Source organism: Diceros bicornis, chromosome 6 (genome assembly GCF_020826845.1).
Source record: "Diceros bicornis minor isolate mBicDic1 chromosome 6, mDicBic1.mat.cur, whole genome shotgun sequence".
NCBI lineage: Eukaryota > Metazoa > Chordata > Mammalia > Perissodactyla > Rhinocerotidae > Diceros > Diceros bicornis.
In genome coordinates, this window is record NC_080745.1 from 57,845,050 (window position 1) to 57,871,909 (window position 26,860).

Here is a 26,860-nt window from a genome sequence, read left to right on the forward strand (position 1 = left end):
ATCCATGAACATAGAATGTTTTTCTGTTTATTTAGATCTTCTTTCATTTCTTTCACCAATATTTTGTAGTTTCCAGAATGTAAGTTTTAAGTTTTGCTTTTGATGCTATTGTACACATAATTGTTCTCTTAGTTTCATTTTCAGGTTGTTTCTTTAAATCGTTTTTTTCCCCTCCCTGTTCTATAGATTGGGTACTTTGTATTGCTCTATCTTTAAGTTGACTTATACTTTGTCCTATTATCTCCATTCAGCTATTAAGCCCATTTAGTGATTTTTAAATTTCAGATATTGTATTCAATTCTAGACCTATTTCTTTTTTTTAAAAAAAAAAACAGCTTTATTGGCATATTTTGCACATCATGAAATTCACCCTTTTCAAGTGTATGATTCTGTTTGGTTCTTTTTTATAATTTCTGTCTCTCTATTGAGTTATCCTGTCTTTTCATCATTGTGACGGTATCTTCCTTTACTTCGAGCATTTTTATACTAGCTGCTTAAAAAGCTTTTCTTCTAATTCCAGCATCTGGGTCATCTCAGAGTTGGTCTCAATTAACTGTCTTTTCTTTTGAAAATGGGTTACATTTTGTTGATTCTTTGTATGTCAATTAAGTTTGAATTGTCTCCCTCACATTATAAATTCTGTACTGTGCAGGCTGGATTCCATTATATTCTTCCAAAGAGTGTTTTGGTTTGGTTGGGTTGGGTTTCTTTGCTTATTTGTTTGTTTTAGCAGGCATTTAACTTGGGGAAACTCGAATCACAAACTCTTTTCTGGTGGGCAACAGCTGAGATCTCAATTTAGTTTTTAGCTTTAGCTGGACTGTTTGGAATCTGCCCTGTGCATGCATAGTTCAGAATTCAGCCACAGATTTGGCTGAGTTTACAAAGAATTTGGGCCTTCTCTTTGGCTCTCTCTTTTATGGGTTTTCTCTGTCTACTTTCTAGTGGCTATAGTGACCCCTAACTCTCCTTCCTCTAGTTCTTCAAGCCAGAAAGACTGTGGGTTTTTTATCCAGCTTTTAGCTACCTTGCATATCATGGACTGGGTCTACTGTCAGGTTAAAAACTGCAAAAATGGGGAACTCACCCAGTGCCATGCCCTTTTTCCAGGTATTGACAACTCATCCAAGTATATGCCTACTTTTGTTCTTTTTCCAGTGCCTTCAGGTAGTTGTTTTTTTATATTTTGGCAGGAGTTTGTTATCTGTGAAGGAATAGTCCAATAAGAACTTAGTCATTATTAGAAACAGATCATTAGTGATTTTAAAACATTATTTTTTTTTCCAGTAGTGTAGAACCATCTCTTGCAACTTATTTTAAGCTCAAATTTTTATTTTTAAAATAATACCTTTTGATCTTTTTTCCACTGAATTATTGAGGGTTTTATTTGGCACATTCAAAATCTATCTACTTGTATGCCTTTATCTTTCTTATTTGGGCTGTTAGCGCTATTATGGGCTCAAAATACCTAAAGGCCACACTTGAAATAAGTATATATTTGTTGAGATCTTTTTCTGTCAAATCTAGGTTTTGTTTTTTCAGCCTGGTTAGATCTTTCAGAGAATGTGCAAGGTGTAGCTATAAAATAAAATTGGTTTATTTCCATAGGAATGGATATCATTTTATATATACTCGATAATTGACAGTAGGACAATGGGGGAATCTCAGTGAAAATTGCTATAGTGTTTTGTTAGCTAGAATACTATTTTCCAATCATGGTTAGGTAATAGAGTTTATGACACATTCAGAGATGGTCAGTATAGTTTGTTTTATTGTCAGGAAGGGTGTTTTAATAGTTTAATTTTTTTTGCATTTGAATCAAGTCTGATGTTCATGTGTTAGAAAACTTCTTAACTGATTTAGAGGAAATATATTTCTTTTCTGTTTAAAGGTGAAGTGGATCCTAAAGAGAGGATAGCACGCCAACGAAAACTATTACAGAAGAAACTTGGCCTTAATATGGGAGAAGCCATTGGAATGAGTACTGAAGAACTCTTCAATGACGAAGATTTGGATTATACCCCGACTTCAGCAGCCCTTATAAACAAACAACCTGTAGGTAAAACCTTTGGTTGGTTGATTGCAAGTAATAATTGAAGGGGTCTGCTTCATTTTGCTATGCAATTGCAATGTTAAAAAAAAATACTATCCTCATTGCTGTCTAATGCTGCCATAGTTTAATGTCTTCATAAATTGGATTTCTAATGACAGATTCTAAAGAGACAAAAGTTCAGCCTACCTTGAAGATACTGAACTGTTGGATAAAAGCCGTGGTGTACCTTTTAGAGCCACTGGTATTGAAAGATCCTAGTTGTACCAATTGCTGTTTCCTTTATTGTTAAGCGAAGGAAAAAAAAAGTAAGGGAGAGAGTGGGATAATGATACTAGAAATCTTTAGAGCTATGATTCATTCTTTTATTTGTGAAAGTAACAAACATGATAAAAAGAAAATTTTCAACCAATGCAAAAGGGCATATACTATGAAGTCAAAAAAGTTTCTTTCCGATAATTGACAGACACCCATGTCTCCACGCCCTACAGACAACTTTTTAAGTTACTTCTGTATTCTTCCTGAAATTTTCCACGTATATACAAGTATATGTATCTTTTTAAGCCTTGTTTACCTTTTTTCATTTCATATAATTTAATATATCAGTATAGACAATCTGTCTATACTTGATTCATCAACCAAGAATGAATTGATCACATTCTTTATGACAGCTTCGTGCTATTTTGTTGTATGGCCGTACCATAATTTTGCTCTGTAGTCTTCCTTTTTCTGTATTCCAGTTCCCAGTGGATGCCTGTGTGCTTTTTTTATGCCTCATTTTAAGCTCCAGTAAAACTTGTGGCTCTCTCCTCAGAAAAATTCACATACAAATGAACTATTACCTTTCAAGGGGTTCAGTACTCTTTTCTTTTGCACCTGCAGTATCCTTTAAGGCCCATCCCTTAATGGGCTCCATTAGGAATTCCTGCTTTGCAATCCTGAAATCTTTATCTTCTCATTTCCTTGGCCTTTCCCTTTACTTAAGTGGAGGATGGTTCTTTTTTTTTTTTCTTTTTTTTTTAGTGAGGAAGATCAGCCCTGAGCTAACATCCATGCCAATCCTCCTCTTTTTGCTGAGGAAGACTGGCCCTGGGCTAACATCTGTGCCCATCTTCCTCCACTTTATATGGGATGCCGCCACAGCATGGCTTGATGAGCAGTGCCTCGGTGCGTGCCCAGGATGCGAACCCAGGCTACCAGCAGTGGAGCGTGCGCACTTAACCGCTATGCTGCTGGGCCGGCCCCTGGAGGATGGTTCTATTTGCCTTTATACTAGCTGTCCTCCAAACCATTAGAATTTGTAAACTATTTTTTAGGGTTGGGGGGTGTGATGATGACTGACTTTTATTTCAGAAAAAAAAACAGCACATAGAAAAAGGAGAAGATTGCAAAGAGGCAGAAAATATAATGACAACTAGGAAAGAATGGAAAGAAATGGGGTACAAAGGGAAGCATAAGATGTAAAGAAAAAATAAAGAAGAAAACAGAATAAAATAAAGGAGAACAAAAATGTAGTAATGTACTCACAGTGTGGTAACTGGATATGGTGTAAGAAAATGAATGGGCAGGTGTATTAGAGAAAATGGGCTATAGATAGAATAGTTGGATGTGGGATGGGCAACAGCCAGTTTGGGGTTTGCAAGATATGAGTTTGGTTGGCCTTATATGTCACGAACCTTTGGGAGGAGTTGCTTAAGGTTAGTTGTTGCCATAGACTCATCACTGCTGCATTGCCTTGTATATGTGCCAATGGTCCCTGGACCAAGACTGTAGCAAGGTATCCATACCAGTGACCCCAGTTGGTTGTACAAGTGTAAATTTCAGTTGAATCTTAATCAGATAAGGGCGGAAAAGATTTTTGGGCTTGGGCTCAAAGCATTTCTGTCTCACAGACTTTATAACGTCTCCCGTGAATGGAAAAGAGCAAAAACAGTAGGCAGTGAGTGGTTAAGAGGAAAGGAGCATATGGGCTAAGTTGACTGTAAGATGTTGGACCAATCACTTATGGCTATCATTTTTATTTTTTTCAGTAGATGATAATTATCAGTTTCTTTTTGGCATTCTTTATTCTTATAACTTTTGGGTGGTATTATGGTTATTTTGAAGTCTCACCTCTTCAAATCCCTCTGTGGGTTAGGATAATATATTCATGCCACATATGTGACATAAAAAAAGTTAAGGGGCCGGCCCGGTGGCGCAAGCGGTTAAGTGCGCGCGCTCCGCTGCGGCGGCCCGGAGTTCGCTGGTTCGGATCCCGGGCGCGCACCGAAGTACTGCTTGGTAAGCCATGCTGTGGCGGCGTCCCATATAAAGTGGAGGAAGATGGGCACCGATGTTAGCCCAGGGCCGTCTTCCTCAGCAAAAAAAGAGGAGGATTGGCGGATGTTAGCTCAGGGCTGATCTCCTCACAAAAAAAAAAAAAAAAAAAAAAAAAAAAAAAGTTAAGAAACACACGAGCCTCTGTTGGGAATTGGAAGAATAGGAAAGAAGGAAGAAGAGCGTGAAATTATGGTACAACCATACAACAGAATAGCATGAAGCTGTCAAAAAAAGAATCAACTTGTATATAGTGAAATTTATAGACTTAGTCCTTTTCTGAGGCTGAGACTATGGGTATTTATTTTAATTTCAAAAGTTCAAACTCACCATTCGTTTATTCTTTTAGACTCTCCAGGCAGCTGAATTGATTGACTCAGAATTTCGAGCAGGAATGAGCAATAGACAGAAAAACAAAGCTAAAAGAATGGCCAAGTTATTTGCAAAACAGAGATCCAGGGATGCAGTGGAAACTAATGAGAAGAGGTAGTAATCTTTTTCTGCTTATTTATTTAAAACAATAGTGCTGTATAGCTTAAATCTGTACTTGATTTCTAAAAACATTTTGTCTTTAGCCGTGGAGTACCATTTGGATTGTCTTGTGCAATTGTCAGAGAGTGTCTGCTATTACTAGTATTACTATTACTATTACGCCAGTCCTGGTGGTCTAGTGGTTAAGATGCACTTACCGGTAAGATGCTCTTACCGCAGAGGCCCGGGTTCGTTTTACTGGTCAGGGAACCATACCTCTTATCTGTTTGTTGTCATACTGTGGTGTCTGTGTGTTGCTGTGATGCTGAATGCTATGCCACCGGTATTTCAAATACCAGCAGGGTCACCCATGGTGAACAGGTTTCAGTGGAGCTTCCAGACTAAGATGGACTAGGAAGAAGAACCTGGCCACCCACTTCCAAAAAAAAAAATTGGCCATGGAAACTCTATGAATAGCAGTGGAGCACTGTCTGATATAGTGCTGAAAGGTGAAAGAATGGTGCGGAGACTGGGCAGGGTTCCACTGTGCTGTGCACAGGGGCACTAGGAGTTGGGATCGACTTGACGGCACCAACACCACCAAAAAAATTTACTATTACTAGGGTCTACGACAACTTCCCCAGAAAAATCCATATATGCAGATTTTTTTTCTTACTAATTATGAGCCCTGAATAAGGGCTGAAGATCTTCCAAGGGGAGCGCATTCCAGGCAGAGAGAACAAGCATAAATGCCTTAATCATGAAATATTCAAGAAACAGCAGTTATGGCTGAGAAGAGTGAACAGAGGTGAGAATAGTAGAGAGTGAAGTGAGAGAGATGGCCTAAAGGCCACAAGTTAAGAATGCTGCATTAGTAAAGTGTGAATTGTCACAGTATTACCTCACCTGTTCCCTAGGCTGAGGGCTAAGTCAAATAGTGAGTAATAATCCATTCTTGTTTACCTAGTCCTATGGTAGGAGAGAACTCTGTGGATAAAATCACTGTCCTCACTTTCTTAATGAGTTAATAAAAGTGATATCTGTGTATAAGCTTGGAGCAGCATTTCTCAAAGGGTGATCTGAAACAGTCCCCTTAGGAGCACTTTGAGAGGTTTGTTGAAATGCAGATTCTTGAACCCCACTCAGCTCTGTTAAATTAGAATCTTTAGTAGTGTTCGAAAAACGTTTGAGTAAATGATGAGTTAATAAAACACGTGAGAGCTTATGAAAATAGAGTTTTGTTGCAGATGACAGAACCTTTGTTGTTCTTTCCATTCATAGAAAGCTAAAAAGTGTTTACAGTGTTTATTTAAAAACTAGGCACAGGGGCTGGCCCGGTGGCGCAAGTGGTTAAGTGCACATGCTCCGCTGCGGCAGCCTGGGGTTCGCCGGTTTGGATCCCAGGCGTACACCGACGCGCCGCTTGTCAAGCCATGCTGTGGCAGCATCCCATATAAAATGGAGGAAGATGGGCATGGATGTTAGCCCAGGGCCAGTCTTCCTCAGCAAAAAAAAGAGGAGGATTGGCAGATGTTAGCTCAGGGCCGATCTTCCTCAAAAAAAAAAAAAGCTAGACACAAAATAGGGTAAATAATAAACATCTGCTTGGTGTAAATTTTTACTGGGGGTTAAGTTGTCTTTTTTAAGTATAAGATCTTTATTGAGTTGTTAACCACAGTGTTTTTTAAGTTAACAGCTCATTAGGATCATATAGTAAGTAAGTGTTTCTGCTGGCTTTTATTAATGTATATTCCAGTGAATTTTATTCCTGTATATATATGGCATGTTAATGGTAAGGGTTAAGAAGAAAAAAGATATAAAGCAAGGAAGGAACATGTGAAATGTCTTGTGGGGAGAGAGTTTGAAATTTTAGATAGGATGATCAGAGAGGGATTCACAGAGGTAACTTCAGTAAAGCTCTGGAAGAAGTGAGGATATGAATATTCGGAAAGGACATTTCAAATAGAGGGAATAGCAAGGGCAAATGCCTGGAAGTAGAAACATGCCTAACAGGCCTAACAAGTTTAAGGACAACCAGTGTGGCTAGATTGGAGAGAATTAGGGAAAGAATAATAGGGAATGAGATGAGGGAGGCTCAGATTGCTTTCATCACCTTATAGAAAAAGTAGTTGGACAAATAAATTATACTGTTAAGATGGAGGGAGGGAATATTTGTAGAAAATAATGCTGTATATACCTTAACTGTGCTAATTGTTCCTTTCTGTTAATACTAAATAAAGTAATTTTACTTGTCTTCTCCTTTGTAATATTTTATTAGGCTAGCCTTGATATTTTTGGTCTTTTAGTCAGAAAATAACATTTCCTCAAATTTTCTGGACACATTTATCATTGGTCAGTTGTTTGATCTCTATGTTTTTCAAGAACTAGTACGAGTATAGTGTGTTACTCAGTATATTAGTTTTCTCCAGGGTACAAAAGCCTAAAAAAGTTTTGCTAGGCCAGATTTAGGTTGTTAGACTAGAGGAGTTTAAAATAAAATGGAGAGACGCTGGTTGTAGAGAGGAAGAAAAAAAGACTTATTAAATTTGAGATCCAATTTGAAAGCAAGAATTCATTGACTTGTTTTATATTCATCAATAAGAGTAGTAGGATATATTTTGCTCAAAAATTTTTAAGTGGTTAATCTTAGTTATTTGATACATGAAATTTTAAGTAAACCATATAATCAGTATGGCAAAACATTTGTTCAAATGATAGATTCTCTTACATTCATTGTGGTTCACATTATCTTTTCATTCACTTTTTTAAATGATGACTTTTATTTTTTAGCAATGATAGCACTGATGGGGAACCAGAAGAAAAGAGACGAAAAATAGCAAATGTTGTTATTAATCAGTCTGCAAATGATTCCAAAGTCTTGATTGACAATATTCCAGACAATTCTTCCTTAATTGAAGAGGTACTATTGAAATACCCTACAGTGTCCTTTGAAATTGTTTATAATTTTTTCATACTAATGTGTCAGTAGATAGTATTTAATAATCTGTTAATTGAGAGAAATTTTATTAAAAATCTTGTCTTCATTAATAAAGATTTTAATTATTTAAAATTTTAAAAGCCTGACTATTATTACTAGACCTACAAATAAATACACTTTATTAAATTGCTTAAATTATTAGCATAAAATAGACCTTTTGAATTAGTAGTAATTTTGTTTTTCTTATTCAGACAAATGAATGGCCTTTAGAAAGCTTTTGTGAAGAACTTTGCAATGACCTTTTTAATCCCTCCTGGGAGGTAAGAATTCTTCGTTACAGTTTCTTTCAGCTCTATTTTCTTTGCTAATGAAGGGAACAACGTCAAGCATAATCTATTTTGTCAGAGTCCTTCCCCTGCGTCCCTCTCAGGACCACTGGTCACGACACTTTGTATCACTCAGCTAAGTAGAAAATTTCAGACTGATTTTCACCTTTCATATCCTTTTTGTCCTATTTCTTTAGTGAATTGTTCATTTCTTTTCATTCTTTTATCTATAATATAAAGACTTGCATATCTCTCCCAGACAGTGAAAATTTCCTTTGGAAGTGGACAATTTTGATTGAGAAGTAGTTTCCAAACCAGCTTTTTAGCCTCAGAAATATTTCTTCAAAGAAAATCTTGAACAGGTTCCAGTATGTACAAGAGATGAAAGTGAAGTTCCTCTGGTTGAAGTTGAGGGTTGGTAGTTTCAAAACATTCTGTCTTGCTTTGGTTGGCCGCTGGATAATTTAAAAAACACTGCTTTTGAAATACCTTTTCACAGCCTTTCTGTTCCTTATTGTACTTCTGTTTAAAGCTGTTCAAGCCTTAATTCAAATGGGGTCTTAAATAAGTGGTTGCAGTGTCAGTGGCTTGTTTGCTCCCTTCCAGATGATACTTCAGAAGGCTATAGGGCTACAGTGAAGCATTAGTCATGAGACATTTTATTTGTATTGTCTTCCTTTGATGCTTAACACTGGTAGCTTTGGAACTTAGTTTTGATGCATTTATTTCTAAAATATTGGTGTTGGGGCTATAAAGAACAATATATGATACTTGCTTTCTTCTCCTTTGCTGTGGATAGTGCTGAATGCAGGTAGGAGGTAGAGGAGTGGCAGCCAAGTAGATTAATATCTCAGAAGGATTTTGGAATAGCTATTTTCTCTCTTTTTTTTTTTTTTGAGGAAGATCAACCCTGAGCTAACATCGTGCTAATCCTCCTCTTTTTGCTGAGGAAGACTGGCTCTGAGCTAACATCTATTGCCAATCCTCCTCCTTTTCTCTCCCCCGCCCCCAAAGCCCCAGCAGATAGTTGTATGTCATATTTGCACATCCTTCTAGTTGCTGTATGTGGGACACGACCTCAGCATGGCCGGAGAAGTGGTGCGTAGGTGCGCGCCCGGGATCCGAACCCCAAGCCGCCAGTAGCGGAGCACGCGCACTTAACTGCTAAGCCACGGGACCGGCCCAGGAATAGCTATTTTCTTAGCTTGATTTGAAAAAAATTCCACATAACCAAAGTTGTGAAATATTAACTGTGTAAGTCTTCTTGGATCGTAAAAGAAAAACACATTCTTGTGAAGTGTCACTTTATTCTAATTTCTTAAAAATCTGATATCCCTTTTTCATAGTGAAGAGAAGTTAAACTCAGTTTCTTAAGCATTTAACCTCTGACATTTACTTCTTGGTTCTTGGTAGGTTCGACATGGTGCAGGCACTGGACTTAGGGAAATCCTTAAAGCTCATGGGAAAAGCGGTGGTAAAATGGGAGACAGCACTTTAGAAGAGGTAGGTGTAGTAAAGCAACAATTATTCACCAAGTTTCAGTGGTTGACCTCTTTTACCAAGACAGGGAAGTAACAGAGCATGTGCCATGAAGTTGAAATGAGAGGTAAATAAGACGAAGAAATAGGGAAAGGTATATATGAGGGAAACAAAAAAGGTTAGGAAGTAAGTCTATAAATAGAGGAAGAATGAGTTCAGGGGAAAGATTTATTCAGAAACATGGAGTGGAAAAATATGTAGAAGCAAGAGTATTTGAGCAGGATATAATGGATTGGAAAGTAGAGTGAGATAAACAAGTGGATAGTTTAGAGGTCAGTGAGCAGTGTGATTGGTGTAGCATGGAGACACTGGTAATAGGATAGATAATAGATACACGACAGATATAATTTGTATCAGAGCAACCTTAAATAGTTTTTTTAATTTCTCTTGGAGTGCAAGTAACATAATAGAATTCATGAATTTTAAAGATTTTAGTATAGTATATCTGAATCTAATTAAACATCAAAGAGGATGTGATTAATATCAAAGATGGTAATTGGGACTAGTCTGTCTTTTTGGTTATTGTTCCTATAGCTAAAATAATTTGTCCTGATATTTTGTTTTAGTTTTGGACCTAGTGTGTTTCCCCAACCCCCAATACAAAGTGTAATCTTTGTTACTAAAAAATGATTGTTTTAACAGATGATTCAGCAGCATCAAGAGTGGTTGGAAGACTTGGTTATTAGACTCCTTTGTGTTTTTGCATTAGACAGATTTGGAGACTTTGTTTCTGATGAAGTAAGTATCACCTAAGGGAGGCTTTGCCCAATCAAATTTCAAATTCAACAAAATAAGCTTTCTGCAAATATGAGTTTTCTTGTTTTCTCATTTATAGGTTGTGGCACCAGTTCGTGAAACTTGTGCTCAGACATTAGGTGTGGTATTAAAGCACATGAATGAAACAGGAGTTCATAAGACTGTGGATGTGCTGCTTAAGTTACTTACACAAGAACAATGGGAAGTTAGACATGGTGGTCTGCTAGGAATAAAATATGCTTTGGCAGTTCGTCAGGTAAACACTTCAGTTTTTGAAGCATGTATAGGAGAGTTTTTTTTCCCTCTTAGTTTACTTTCATTAATTGTATGAAATGGCTTGATTCTTAGTGTTACAGATAAGCCAGTCCTTCAAGATTTGCCTTTTTGAGGTAGTGTCACAGAGATAGGTGATGCTAATAAGAATTTAAGTATGAATCAAAAAATGGTTAGTTAGGTTTGGAAACCTGTTCCTGTCTCATAGCAAGACCAGTTCACAGCGAGAGTCCTATTGTGTGATGACAGAAGTAGCCTCTGGAGGCTGGCTCTATTGGGGAAATTGAAAAGAGAGTAGAATGGAATAATGAGAAGCAGAAAGGGATAGCTTTCCCTTCCATCTTTTTTCGTACTCCCTTTGGTTGTTAGCAGCATTGAATGAGAAATAGAAGTTAAGGTTGTAGCACAGGGGTACCTATGTCTGTGTGTTCACACAGGGAATTCCTAGTCTTACCTCGAAAACATGTTCTGTTATTGTAAGTCACACTGAACAATAAAGTACTTGATATTGTTGTAATCTTTTTCAAATGAGATTAGTTACATAGGCTTCTATTGATGTTATTTTTCTTCTCTGTTTATGACTTTTTTAATAAATAAAGATTGATGCTTTCATATGGCAAATTTAATAAAAAATGTTTAAGCACAAAAATTGTACTACAGAAAATTAATCTGTTTTGATGTACTGTTTTACAGGATGTAATTAATACTTTATTGCCTAAAGTTTTAACTAGAATAATTGAAGGACTCCAGGACCTTGATGATGATGTCAGAGCTGTTGCTGCAGCATCATTAGTACCTGTAGTGGAAAGCCTCGTGTATCTTCAAACACAAAAGGTAAATTAAATATTTTTGCATTTTCTTCCTATAGAATTTGTTTACATTTGGGGTGTAGAGTATTAGGAAAAACATTGAGTACTTTTTTCTCCTTCATCTTCCATTTTTCTTATGATGGATAGCTCTCTGATGTATGTGATCTTGATTATATGTCATCCTTGGAAGAGTGAATCTACTTCCCCTTCATGTACAGAATATGCAGGGAACTTCCTTGAGAAGAAAGCAAACATTTCTTATTTATTTTTACTCCTGGTTTTTAGATGTATGAGATTTTTGGGTTTTGGCTTTTGGTTTTTTAATCTGGTCTCATTTTTTGAAGTGCCTCTTTCAAGGTCTGACTTTCTTTTGTATTATCACAACCAGAACATGTATATTTGGAAGTGCAGCAAGCACTATTTTAAAAGCTCAAAAGCTAATTTGTCTTTTCATGATGATTAGTACTGTTTTAAATAGTCATGCATTGCTTAATGACAGGGGTACATTCTGAGAAATGTGCCATTAGGCGATTTCATCATTGTGCGAACATCATAGAGTGTACTTACACAAACCTGGATGGTATAGCCTACTACACACCTATTATGGAACTATCTTATGGGACCACCGTCATTTATGCAGTCCCTCGTTGACTAAAACGTCCTTATGTGGGGCATGACTGTATATTAAAATTACTTTATGTAGAGGGTCATGTGTTGTGTGTCTACATTGTATTGTTTAGTTTTAAAGTTTAGTTTTTTACGTAGAGTATTGGCCATGTTATTTCCTAAATTGTCTCTCCCATTATGAGCCTGATTAAGAAGGGAAGTGCCAAAGTAGAGTTGAGTGGCATTAAAAAGAGGAGTTAGAGAACTGTTAAAAGGCAAATAATGTCTCCTCCTTGACTTTGCTTAAAACTGGCACTATCCAAGGTTATTGAAATTGTATATGTTGATGAATCGGTAGTGACTCCTGGGGTATGATTTGGCATGGCTTGTGAATATTTTGTGTAAAATTAATAACTGTTCATAACTGATCTTATAGGTACCCTTCATTATAAATACATTATGGGATGCTCTTCTGGAACTAGATGATCTAACCGCTTCAACAAATAGTATTATGACTCTTCTTTCATCCTTGTTAACTTATCCTCAGGTCCAACAATGCAGGTAATTATTTCTAGTTAGTGAAATAAAGTAAAAAGTGTTTACGTATATTTCCAGATAATTAAGCCTAAAAATACAATGGATTAGCACCTTTAAGAACAGTGCTGTAAGTTGGGATGCCAAAGACTACTATTTTCAAGGAGACCTTTTCTTCTTTACTCTTTAGCCACCAGTACATTTAGGGCAGGAGCTTAAAAAGGTCATATTGCTTATCCTTGGGTTACGTCAGTTATATAATTCTTTATCTTGTTCATCCTATAATAATTAACTTTAGAAATGTAATCATTGCATATTATTTTTACCTCTAGCCCCAGAATATAGAATTTTAGCCTTATTTAGTAACATTTAGTTAACAGAGTTATCACTGAACATCAGCATTGCATTTTCCAAAATTTGCTCCTCTGTGAACTTTTTCTTTGTAATGTTCATTTCAGTTGAAATCAGCCCTTGATTTCAATAATTACTCATCAGGAAGGGAATACATAATAATGTAATATAATGTCCAAAGGCAGAGATTGGATGAAGCCAAAAACATAAATCAAAAATTTAAAGTGTCGCCTATTTTCCTAACCTGATATTTGAAATGAAACTCAGCTAATTAATGTATTCTCTACCTTTTGGACTGGTTCCTGAATATTATTGTTTCTATTAATACTACTCTTGGAGATACAGAAGAAAAAATTTGTATGCAACTTTAAAAAATCACAGATGAGAAAATTAATTACCATTCTTTAGCCTAGTGAGGGTATTCAGGGAACATTCATATGATTATTATTTTTTTTTATAATTTGTATGTTTATTGTATATATATGTGTGTTTTCAATGATAATGATTATAAATGATTTCTGACTGTGAGTCTATTTCCAGTGAAAATCATAGATGTATGAAAAGCATGTAGAGAATGTTTCAAATAATACTGATCTACTTGTAGTACTTAATGTTAAATTTAGGCTAGCAGGACAGCCCACAAGTTGGAATAGCAAATTAAGTGCCCGTAAAAGCAAATGAAGAGAAAAATTGAAGTGGTAGTACGTATAAGGGATTTTGTAATTTTCAGATGCTTTCATTAATAATGAAAGCTATAGGGATTAAATGAGTTAACCTATGTGAAAGCCCTTCTCAAGCTGCAAAATGCAAGAGTTCTAAATTATCCCAAATCAGGGATTGGCAAACTTTTTCTATACAGGCCCAGAGAGTGATATTTTTGGCTTTTTGGGCCATATGATTGCTGTCAAAACTACTCAGTTCTGCCATTGTAGCGCAAAAGCAGCCAGACAATACATAAAGGTATCAACATGCCTGTGTTGTAATAAAACTTTATTTTAAAAAACTGGATGGGGTAGACTTGGACTGTGGGCCTTAGTTTGTTGACACCTGCCCTGAATAAAGGACTTAGGACTTGTTAAAAAAAATTGTCAAGTAGATAGTGTCAGGAAAGCTAGATAATGTAAGAAAATGAAAGAATGTAGTGAAAATTTTATTAATTCAATGTAAAATAATGTAGTTTTTGATTATTTTCTTTTTCAAAATTGCCTCATTAGAAAATTTGCTTCATATATTGTGATATTTGGCAGATACTTTCCAGCTTATGTAAGAAGAAATGCAGCATGTCATTTGGAGCATGAACAGTTTCACTATTAACAAGACCTTGTTATGATGCTTTTACATATTTTGAGTCTGTTTTATGTCTGTGTGTGCATGTGTTTAATTTGATAAGTAAATTTACTAAATGTGTAAATAAATGTAAGGGATGTTTATACAAACCTAAAGTAATGAAAATAGCGTTAAAAGATAGACTTCCTGAGAGAAACCACGAAAGTACAGATAAATGGTTACACTGACATATTCTTTTTTATTTATGCCTTTTCTACAGAGGTATACATTTCAGATGCTACTTATAAATGATTTTCTATTGCCAGGTAACTTTTATAAATGACTCATGGATGTGAAAGGAATCCAAAGCCTAGACATGGCTTTGCTTGCTTCCCCATTTAAAATCTAATCTGTGAGAAGGAAGATATTTAAGTTTTCCTAACTTAGTAATGCTAAAATCAGGATAACAAATTTCAAAGCTACTACCATACCACCTCTTGCTCATTTGATATGTGGCAGAGATGGCCCCAAAGGGGGATATAAGTTATGTGCATCTAATGGTTACCCATTGGGGTTAGCCATGGGAAAGGAGTAAGGATTAGCAATCCTGAATTTGTGTAGGCTGACTACCAGCTAGGATACATGTCCCATTTTTCTGAATGAGTGCAGATTGAGAATAAGGGAAGTTATATTGGAAAGTTCTAATTTGGTAAAGGTAATCATGGCATTAATGCCATAGAAGAACCTAATGTTAATATTTCTACTCTTCTTTATGACTATGTTTGCTCGGGCTATTCTGGTCCTATAATAGTTTTGAATGAGGGTATTAAATGAATGTTCTTATAAAAATTGTATTATCTTTTTAGAATTTATTCATCAAAAAAGACACTAGGTCCACAAGGAAATGATATTTAGATAATGTATCAACAAAGTTTCAACTGAGAATGAGTACGATTAATTTGTGTCTTCTTTATTAGTATTCAACAGTCACTCACAGTTTTAGTTCCACGTGTCTGGCCTTTTTTGCATCATACTATATCATCAGTTCGAAGAGCAGCTTTGGAAACTCTGTTTACATTATTATCAACACAGGACCAGGTAAGAACTAATAACTATGTATAGTAATCTTGAAATTTATATAAATTAATTTTATAAAATAAATCTGACCACCAGGTTACCCTTGTGACATATCCAAAGATCAGGAGATTGCTGGGCCTAGTAGAAGAGGTATGGTGACCATGTAGACACATAAGAATATAATCACCATGAGGGCAGAAATATTTTAATATTTTGTTCCAGGTCGTATTCCCAGCACTTGGAATAGTGCTTAACACATAGGAGGCCTTCAGTAAATATTTGTTGAATGAAAGATTGGTTGAATAGTCCCTTCCTGTCAGAGACCTGTTATTTAGTCTTTGCTTGCTCTGTGTGATTGACAATTGGATGGTTGGCAGAACCCATCCCAGGTTAGAAGGCTATGTTTGAAGCTCTGCAGTATGACTGCTAAAGACTGATGATCAAATTGCTAGGCACTTGCCTCCTCCTAGGCATTACTCAATCTTAAGAGCATATTTATTTCTAAGGGTAGTGTACTTCAGGAGTCACACATTGAAATGCCTACAGAGATCATTCGGGTAATATCAGTGTGCAAGTGGAATCTGTGATGAGCCGAGGAGTCCTTGCCCTGTCTATAAAAGGTTTACATTCCTATTTTTAAAATAACTCTATAGGTCAAACAAAATACCAGAATTTAGGGAAATATTAGGAATCCACTCTTCTATCATTCTGTTATTTATAGGTACTACAGTTTGAGCCAGTGATCTTTAAAAAGCAGTGGTTGACTTTTTTAGACAGTAGGTTACAGTGTGGATAAATGTCTGTTTTGTGTTTACTGACCATGCATTTCTGTGTGAATTAGGAATATTCCATGTAGAATTGCTTTAATCTGTAGCATGATATTGTGTTGCACTTCTGTGAATCAGCATCGTAAATTTGTTTTTGTATTATCTTTTTGGTTTTATCAGAATCTTTTGAGGAAAAACTGTCAGGTCTGTTTTATAATCCTCAGTTGATCAGGCGTGGGCTGGTATGACAAAACTGGCATAGGTGCTGAATTTTCACTTCATTTTTGCTTTAGTTTTGTGGGTTTGCCTAAGTGTTTTTGATGTAAGTATTCTTAAATTCACTTTGGATAGGCCTTTTGAAGTTATCAAAGTTTTTGCCTTCTGTTCTTTTTTTTTTTTTAAATAGCCTTTAGTTTTAAGAGCAGTTTTAGGTTTACAGAAAAACTGAGCAAAAAAGTACATATGTCCCTCCCCCACACACAGAGTTTCCCCTGTAGTTAACATCTTACATTAGTGTAGTACGTTTGTTACACTTGATGAACTAATATTGATACACTATTATTAACTAAAGTCCATAGTTTAGACTAGGGTTCACTCTTTGTTTTGTAGAGTCTATGGCTTTTGACAAATGTACCATAATATGTATCCATCATTACAGTATCATACAGGATAGTTTCACTGACCTAAAAAATGCCTGTGATCCACCAGGCATCCTTCTTTTGCTCCCTCCAAACCTTTAGCAAACATTGATCTTTTTATTGTCTCCGTAGTTTTGCCTTTTTCAGAATGTCGGATAGTTGGAGTCATATAGTGTGAAGTCATATAGTATGCACATTCATGTGCAGGTTTTTGTATGGGCATAAGTTTTCAGTGCACTTGGGTAAATACCAAGGAGCACAATTGCTGGATCATATAGTAAGAGTATGTTTAATTTTGTATGTAAGTGTCTTCCAAAGTGGCTGTACCATTTTGCATTTCCACCAGCAATGAATGAGAGTTCCTGTTGCTCCACATCCTTGCCAGCATTTGATGTTGTCAGTGTTGTGGATTTTAGCCTTTCTAATAAGTGTGTAGTGGTATCTCATTGTTTCAACATGCAATTCCCTTATGGTATATGATGTTGAGCATCTTTTTATATGCTTATTTGCCATCTGTCTCTCTTCTTTAGTGAAGTGTCTGTTCAGATCTTTTGCCCATTTTTAAATTGGGTTGTTTTCTTATTGTTGAATTTTAAGATTTCTTTGTATATTTTGGATACAAGTCCCACGTTTTTTAAGCCTTTCTGTTCTTCATAAGGTGATTAAACCACCTGCAGACTCTTTTTAGCTTACTTTTGTGCTTTTTATTATTTATTTAGTAATATCAACTTTATTTACATCGTTAGGGAATAAGGTATTTTATTTATCTATTTATTTTTTTTGTGAGGAAGATCAGCCCTGAGCTAACATCCATGCCAATCCTCCTCTTTTTGCTGGGGAAGACCAGCCCTGAGCTAACATCTGTTGCCAATCCTCCTCCTTTTTTTTTTTTTCTTTTCTCCCCAAAGCCCCAGTAGATAGTTGTAGTTGTATGTCATAGTTGCACATCCTGGTAGTTGCTGTATGTGGGACGCCACCTCAGCATGGCCCGACAAGCAGTGCATTGGTGTGTGCCCGGGATCCGAATCCAGGCCACCAGTAGCGGAGTGTGCGCACTTAACTGCTAAGCCATGGGGCCGGCCCCCCGGGAATAAGGTATTTTATATAAACGAATTTTCTACAGAATTGAAACATACTATTTTTGCCATCAGAAATAGTTAACCATCGGGGCCGGCCCGGTGGCGCAAGCGGTTAAGTGCTCGCGCTCCACTTCGGCGGCTGGGGTTCGCAGGTTCGGATCCCAGGTGCGCACCGACCTATTGCTTGTTAAGCCATGCTGTGGCGGCGTCCCATATAAAGTAGAGGAAGATGGGCACGGATGTTAGCTCAGCGCCAGTCTTCCTCAAGAAAAAAGGGGAGGATTGGCATCAGATGTTAGCTCAGGGCTAGTCCTCCTCACAAAAAGAAAAAAAAAAAGTTAATCATTAAAATGATTGACACACTTGATCATCACCTTAAAGTACATTAAACATAAGTTAATATTTTTGGATAAATCAGTCACCAATATTTCTTGTTGGTAATTAGTTTTTTTACTGTGTTTATTATGGTATACTGTGAGAATATTGAGATACATAAAAATTACTGCTGATGATTGAGCTGTTCTTTTTCAGTTGCTTTTTCCTAGTTTTTTTTTCTCTCAGCTGTCAATTGTGATTTCTCACTTTTGTTAGTCTTATAATGTGGTGTCTCCTCCTGTGTTTTAAAATTTTTACAGTTTAGGTAAGATCCCAAGATTGTTCCAAATCCTCTTTCAATTTTTTAGCCCCTTCCAATTTAATATTGGCTATTAAAATTACATGGTTGTGAAAACAGCTTTATGTTCTGTGATGTTGATTTTCTTATCCAGGGCGTTTTCTTTTTTTGATCTTTTGAATTTGCCTTTACTGGCTTGTAAATGAAGGCGTAGGCCCTAACATTTATAAAGAATTGATGATGATGACTCTTCATCATTTCTTATACCGGAATTCTGTTGTCTTTGTATGTGATTTGTGGCATGTTAGCCACCACTTTGCATAGACCCTCAATGTTTGTTAAATAAATTTGTGTAAAATTCTATGCAGGGTGTTCTGGGAAATTAGAAAAACATCCTACATGGTTCTTACCTTGGAAAAGTTTGCATTGTGATTGTGACAAGACTCTTACATGGTAAGATTAATAACCTCTGCAAAGAGTTAAATAATGGAAGAGCAGAATATGAGAAATGCCAGGAAGCAGCACTGAAGGCTGGACTAAGTGCTTAAAGATCAGGAGGATTCAGGTGATAAGGTTAAAAAACTAATCTTCCTTACTTCTCCCTAGTTAATATCTGATATCTTCAATACGTGATTTTACAGACATCTCATTTTGATAAATAATATATCAGTTTCAAATTAGGCAAGTATACAGAATGTGTTTTGGAACAAAAGAGCTTTTCCAGTCTATTTCTTTTAGACAGTAAATATATCCTGCTTCCATATTTTCTTTCCAGTTATTCTGGTATGTGCATAATCCTTTATTTTTTGGGTCTTAATGTTTATCGTGTTTCCTGTATCCTTTTGTGTTAGTAATCTGTGCCTCTAACTTCTTTTTCTCTTCTTCCTAAAAATTTTTAATGGTATCACTAATGGAATTTCCTCATGTTTCTGTCTAGTCTCTATCTTCTTTTTTTTGTGAGGAAGATCAGCCCTGAGCTAACATCTGATGCCAGTCCTCCTCTTTTGTTGCTGAGGAAGATCGGCCCTGGGCTAACATCCGTGCCCATCTTCTTCTACTTTATATGGGATGCCACCACAGCATAGCTTGACAAGCAGTGCGTCAGTGCGCACCCGGGATCCGAACCTCTGGCCGCCAAAGCAGAGCGCGCGCACCTAAGTGCTATGCTACGGGGCCGGCCCCTAGCCTCTATCTTCAGAATATCTTTTCTGAAAGGCTGTAGTGAAACTTAATATTGATTCATATAGATTATTTTGTGCTTTGTTACTGCCCTGAGCTTTGCTTTTCAATATCCTCACTATTGAAGACTGTAGCTATGACACTTATCACTCACTCTTAGTACATTCTGCTTTTGGCCCCCATATATATATCCTTTACTATTTTTGTTTGATTTTTCATTCTGTTTTTTCAAACAATAGTATAAAACCAAACCCTTTTGGAAAAATTTTCTTACTACCACCACCTATTTCTGTTTTTTTAATTTGGGGAAATTTTTTAAGTAGGAAAAAGAGCAGGGAATTATAAAACAATGTTCATATATCCATCATCCATAATTGGCATTTGTTATAATTCTGTCTTATTTGCTTCCAGTTTTTGTAATCAAAATATTAAGAATAAGTTGTAGTCCCCTTAGAATATCACTTGTTTTCTAATTTACCCACATTCTTCCTTCTATATATTTGTAAAATATACTATCTTCCTTTTCCTCATAGTTTGCTCCTTAAGATTTGGAATCAGGCTTTGTATCTTTAGTTTCTACACAGTCACAGTATTTCTATTTATTTATTTATTTTATTTTTTTCTCCCAAAGCCCCAGTAGGTAGTTGTATGTCATAGCTGCACATCCTTCTAGTTGCTGTATGTGGGACGCGGCCTCAGCATGGTCAGACAAGTGGTGCGTCGGTGCGCGCCCGGGATCCGAACCCCTGCCGCCAGCAGCGGAGTGTGCGCACTTAACCGATAAGCCACAGGGCCGGCCCAGTCATAGTATTTCTAAAAGGGGAGAATCTGAGTTCAGTCTCAGGATAATTTGGGGGACCATAGCCTCAGGTGCTCGAAAACTGATTTTGTGAATGTAATTTGTCATTGCCTACTACATTAGAATTCAATTCCTATCTTTCTGAGTCTTCTGTTATTTGGCTCTTGTCAACCTTTTCCCCTACTATTTCCTAATATATAACCTGTCAAGAAAATTTCCCAAGTCCACCCCTGTATCCTAACTGTAATCATGTTATATTCATTTGATCAAAGTATCTTTGCACTTTCATGCTGAAAGTGATCGTGGGTGAAGGCTCATCACCCACCTTCTACCCTCCCCCACACCCTCCTTCCTAAATATTAGTTCCCTCTCTTCCTCTCTCTCTTTTCTTTCCTTCAGGAAACAGGTCAAATCTCTAGTGCCACAAATTCTATAAATTCCAGCTTCTACAGCTCACTGTGATTTTTCTTTATCCAAAGTCATTATACAGTAAAAAACTTATGTATTTAATTGTTAATCTTGTGATCCCAGCAACATTATTTGCTTTCTGAGAAGGTATCAGAGTAGACTGTGTCTGATGCTTTCATCTGTTATTGTATTCCTTTCGGCGTTGCCTACGATTGATTCGTAGCTACATGTAAACTCTCTTGTAATACAAGTGCATAATCTCTCCTTTGCAATTTTGAAAACCAAAGCTTTTTTGTAATTTGGGTCAACTTATAAAACTACTCATTTGGTGGAAAAATCTGACCGTTCTGAAGAGAGACTTATTTATATGTCTTTATCCTATTTAATGCGCCTATTCACAGATTTTGCTGCAGAAATATTAATATATTTTATTCAGGTGCTGCCTCAGACCCTTTTGAGGATATTACATAACATATAGTATATATAACCTTATTATTGTTATAAAATTTGAAAATTTTTTAGTTTTTTTTTTTTTTTTTTTGTGAGGAAGATCAGCCCTGAGCTAACATCCATGCCAATCCTCCCCTTTTTTTGCTGAGGAACACTGGCGCTGGGCTAACATCTGTGCCTATCTGCCTCCACTTTTTTATGTGGGACATCGCCACAGCGTGGCCTGACAAGCGGTGCCTCAGTGTGCGCCTGGGATCTGAACCCGGGCCGCCAGCAGCGGAGCACGCACACTCAACCGCTATGCCACAGGGCCGGCCCCTGAAAATTTTTGAATTTCAAAACGCATTTGGCTCCAGGGAATTTGGATGAGAGATGATAGACCTGTGGTGATGATAAAATCTGCTCTTACTTTAACATGCCTTACTTTTTCTGAGCTGCTTTCTATCGCTACTGTTTCCTCTTCAGTGATTTAATGAAGAGATCCCTTAACTAAACAGAGAATCTGGGTGCTATCCTTGGCTGTACCATTTAACTTTATGGCCTTGGTCAAGTTTATTTAACCCTCTGGTGATAATCTCCATTCAGCCTTTCTCAGGGTTATATGAGCCAAGTAAGATAATGTGTATGAAAGTGCTTTAAAAATATTAATAATATGCAAATATAAATAATTAACAATACAGATTGTAAGAACAATAATAACACTTTCACTTCTGGGAATTCTTTCCTAACGATTTGGAAATCTTATTTATATTCTGAGATGTAAGAATGATATTTAATAATAGTAATAATAATCCAAGCTATTATTGAGGGCTTCCTTTATGCTATGAACTGTGGTAAGCACTTTACATGGGGTGACTACTGCCATTCCTATTTTGCAGATGAGAGAACTGATGATCAAAAATTAAGAAACTTTCCCAAGCTCATGTAGTTACATAGCTCACAGTAAGCAGCTCAGCTCAGATTCATATCTAATTCTAGCTGACTTGCAGTGTTTAATTTTAAATGGAGACAAAATGGATTAAGTGTCTATTGAATTGCTTTCCCACTTCTGAATATGAAGTCATCTTAATTGCAAACTGAAAAAATGAACCTCATCTTTAAATTACTAGTAGCTCTGTTCTGGTTTCAGTTTCTAACTTCTCAATCTATTCCTTAATAACTCCAGGGTAATTTGGTGAGACTAAACCTGATTATAGCTCAGTGCATCAATACCTTTTGAAGACTGATGCCTCTGTTCCCTTGAAAGTCTTCTGATTATCTTTAGTAATTTTTTGTTTTGTTTTGCGTTATGAAACGAGAAGACTTTATAAGGAACATGTCCTTAATCTTAAAATTTATCCCATCATAAGTATGTATATAGGCATGCATCTCTAAAATGTCCTTAACCACAGTTAATACAGTTATTTAGGAAATCTGACTTCCATTAGACTTCTCTGTGACATACCATGGCATCTGTGAAAATAAATTATTTAATCCCTGTGACTTGATCTGTGATGTTATTATGTAAAAGTATTGGCAAGCCTGGCTTCTTGGGGAACATGAAATAAAAACTTGTATGCAAACTAAACTAGTTTCATTTGGTAATGACTTAAAATCAAGGTGTAACTTTTTTTGCTAAATTAGTAGCTTGGCAATCAAAGTGAAGGAATTTACCACTTTTTTTTTTTTAATTTTTATTTATTTTATTTTATTTTTTCCCCCAAAGCCCCAGTAGATAGTTGTATGTCATAGTTGCACAGCCTTCTAGTTGCTGTATGTGGGACGTGGCCTCAGCATGGCTGGAGAAGTGGTGCGCTAGTGCGCGCCCGGGATCCGAACCCGGGCTGCCAGCAGCGGAGCACGCACACTCAACTGCTAAGCCATGGGGCCGTCCCGTACCACTTGTTTTTCCTTTCTGTATTGTCTCTTTAGCCTATGACTGTGTTTATACATGTAAGCGTATATCTATGAATGTATATGTCTATCAGTGAACTACTTTACTGGAATATCTAGATTAACTAGTGTTGATAACCACTCTGTTGTAGCTAGAACTTGACTCTATGATCTAGAAAGATATGCTTCTGGACTTTAATATCTTGTTTAGTCATGTTCTGCTGACTGGATCAACTTTTCCATTCCACTTGTATCACAGTCAGTTTGTGAGTCATTCCAAAGTTTCAGTTACCAATACATACAGCATTGACTTTTGTTTGAAAGGCAAGCTTTAGCATGAACTTATATTTAGCAGGAAGATATACATGGGATTGAGTTGGAATCTGAGGCACACTTAATCTAGGATGTAAGAAAATTTAACATGCATATGTAGAGAAGGAAAGAAAGACCAAAAGAATAGACTTGACTAAGATTTGGCCGTTAGAGATCATTAGCACAATTAGGTATTGACCAGATTTTATAAAGATATTAAAAAGAGAGAGCAAAGTTTAAATATCTAGCTGACTTTCAATAAATATTGGTTCAACAAATGAATAGAACTGGGCATTAGAAATTGTCCAAATATAGTGTTGGAGTTTATTTTTTTGGCAGTGGACCAAAACAGGATTTCAGACCAAATTAGTCAAAGAATTCAGTGTGATTCATCACTTCGTTGTAGCTTCTTTCCAGATCTTCTTCCTTGCAACCCAAAATCACTTGATATGGAGATAGAAATGATGACGAATTTGCCTACAGGTAGGAATCAGGTGTTCATGGTAATGATGATCAGATTGCTACTTTTTCCCACATCTACCCATTTTGTAGGAGTGCTTATGCAAAGATAAAAGAGGGGGCATAGCAAAAGGGTACTGGCAAGATCTTACCCCACCTAAGATGCCAGTTTTTCCCAGTTAGGGATTTATTACCAACTACAATTTTGGAAAATTTTGCATGTTACCAACTACTCCCTGTTGACTTTGGACCATTTCTTGTAAGCAAGATGGATTTATTCAGCAAATATTTTACTGCCTACTGTGTGCCTGCAATTTTCTAGATACTAATCAGTATGAGACAAGGTCTCTGCCCTTCTATAGGGCTTAAAACAGGAAATTAAACCAGACAGGACAAGACAACTAGACAAGCTCTAATAACATAATGAGGTAAGTATCTGGTCGAGGAAGTAGACGGTTGCTATTGGATCCCAGCTAGTCAGGTGAGTGAAGATCAGGGAAGGTATCCTGCTAAAAGTGAAGTTTAAGCTGAGACCTGAAGGATGAGTGGGATTTAACCAGATAAAGAGCAAGGTAAGAGTCAGAGGAAGGAACAGTATGTGAAACTCTGGAAGCAAGAGAGAGCATGATGGCACTAAAGAGGAAGTGAAAGAAAATTGGCCTGCTAGAGGGTAGAGTGTGAGGGAGTCTAGATGGCTAGAAGTTTCACCTTGATTTTCAGGTACAGTGAAACGTCTGATAGTCTTGTTTCTGTTGTCATCAACTCTCCTTCTGAGTTCCAGGAAGGCAGAGCACAGGAGGGAACATCACTCTGAATAAAGCAACTGGGGAGAGACTACACCATCCAAGTCACACTAACTAATTGTCAGTCATTTCCCTGAGTTAATTCCCACAAATTCCCTCCCCTCCGTATGATACTGACTACAAAAATGTTGCGGACTACTTTTAGCACTAACACGAAGTGCTAATATTGTGTTAATCATTTAACACAAACCAAAAGAACTTTTTTAAAAGCCCTCTTAAAACATGAATTCACTTATAACTTGAGTTGTAATGGTCCAGATTATAGTTAATTTAAACCTGGTGAAGTAAGCAGTCTGTGGTAGGAATTTTTCTGTATTTTAGTTTACACTGTGTTAGGCTAATACTAAACAGTCATCAGAGTTATACAGACTTTGCCTAAGATTAGGGGGGAAATTTTTTATTAGTAGGGTCCTAGTTAGTAACATACTAAAAGTCCATTGACTATTCAAAAAAATTTTGAGAAGGGGAATCCCACAGTGGATAATCTCTAAAGGACTAAAAATACTACACTACTGGTGTCCCGCTCCCCAACCAATGGGATTAAAGAAACAAACCTGTAAATACAAAGCAACAGCATTAGTTTACCTGCCTAAATCAATGCCTACTGGAAGACAGGTGCAAAATTAATGAAAACATGTGGACCAACTTGCAGATTTGCAAGAGACAGATTGTCCCTGGATGGGCCAAATTATACCTTGTGATCTTTTAAGATAATAGTAATAGTGAGCTAAAGCCATGTTACTTTTTGCAACCATATCTAAAAGGAGATGCTTACACAGTTTTTCAGGTGGATTAAATTTGGCCTACAGATGTCTTCTCAGCTGTATCTTGCATTTTCTACTAGGCAGAGTTAATACTTTGTTACTGGAGAATCTGCATTTTTCAAATACTAGTTCCTGTGGTGATGCTGACCTATGTATTCTGGGATGGGTTTTTTTGTTTGAGTTTTTGTTTTCTCTTTGTTTTTTAAATTTTTTTTTTCTTTATTTTATTTATTGACTTTACTTTTTAGAACAGTTTTAGTTCATGGCAGAATTAAATGGTAAGTCCAGAGAGTGCCCATCTACCTCCTTCTCCACCCCAAACACAGCTTCTCCCACCATTAACATCCCACACCAGAGTGGTACATTTTTTACAGTCAATGAACCAACACTGACACATCATTATCAACCTCAGTCCATAGTTTACATTAGGTTTCACTTTTGGTGGTGTACATTGATTCTATGGGTTTTGACAAATGTATAATGACATCTATCCACCGTTATTGTATCATACAGAATAATTTCTCTACCCTAAAATCCCCCTGTGCTCTATCTATTCATCCCTTACTCCCCCTGGTTGTTTTTAATAATTATAAAGTAGAATTTACTAGAGTAACAAAGCTTGTAGCCTGAGAAGACTACTATAATTTATATCACATTTATTGTTTATAAATATAGGGGGAAAAAAATCTTCCTCTATAGACGTGGCTTTGGGATCTACAAGCAACTGTTTGGATTTCCAATGACAGGGTTGGGGTGGGTTAAGAGAGTTGGTAGATAATGTTGGGGGAAAATCAGAAATAAGAAGAGATTATAAAAGAGTAATCTTAAATTATTTATCGCTATTACAGTTTTCCCAATTCTGTTAAGATTGTCCCTAATTCTCTCCGATGAGAAAAGAAGAGAACTTTTCTTCTTCCCAGCTTCCCTTCTCCTTTCACTGAAAAGTAGTTAATGCGTAGCAAATCAGTGATTAGGATCCCCCAGCTGATGATTTTGTAGTCTGTTTTAAACTTCTTTCAAACCATTTTGAGAACATATTTCTGTGGTCCTGTCTTTGTCATTAATTTCCATTGGCTAAAATATTATGGGTAGCTTTCTAAATTATGTATTATCCCTAGAACTTCTGGTTTTCTGGAATTTCTGTTAAAATTTTCGAATTTCTCTTTAGTCTCTTCCAGACAAAATATTTCTTGCCTAAAAAAAATTATGATGGGAGGTGGGTGATAGGTACTATGAACTAATTACTAGAATTTTTCTGTTAGTCTTATTTTAGTGAGCTTGTAATTATTTGAATAATAATAGACAACATATGAGATTCCTTTTCTGAGAACTCTGGGAACACATAGATATTTGGTTAAGCACTATTTGATTGTTTGATTTGGGTGGGCTTTTGAATTGTTGAGAA

General features: G+C 36.5%; 1 protein-coding gene across 2 annotated transcripts in view; it reads left to right on the forward strand.

The window, feature by feature from the left end:
- The window catches only part of BTAF1 (B-TFIID TATA-box binding protein associated factor 1), a 94,180-nt gene that overhangs the window by 22,419 nt on the left and 44,901 nt on the right, over positions 1–26,860 (forward strand). For both annotated transcript variants that reach the window (XM_058543528.1, XM_058543529.1), the window contains 10 exons: positions 1,892–2,055; positions 4,716–4,852; positions 7,628–7,757; positions 8,027–8,095; positions 9,515–9,604; positions 10,283–10,378; positions 10,476–10,652; positions 11,363–11,503; positions 12,521–12,645; positions 15,213–15,333. In XM_058543528.1, coding sequence (XP_058399511.1) covers positions 1,892–2,055; positions 4,716–4,852; positions 7,628–7,757; positions 8,027–8,095; positions 9,515–9,604; positions 10,283–10,378; positions 10,476–10,652; positions 11,363–11,503; positions 12,521–12,645; positions 15,213–15,333 — 1,250 coding nt within the window. The remainder of the gene's footprint in view (positions 1–1,891; positions 2,056–4,715; positions 4,853–7,627; positions 7,758–8,026; positions 8,096–9,514; positions 9,605–10,282; positions 10,379–10,475; positions 10,653–11,362; positions 11,504–12,520; positions 12,646–15,212; positions 15,334–26,860) is intronic.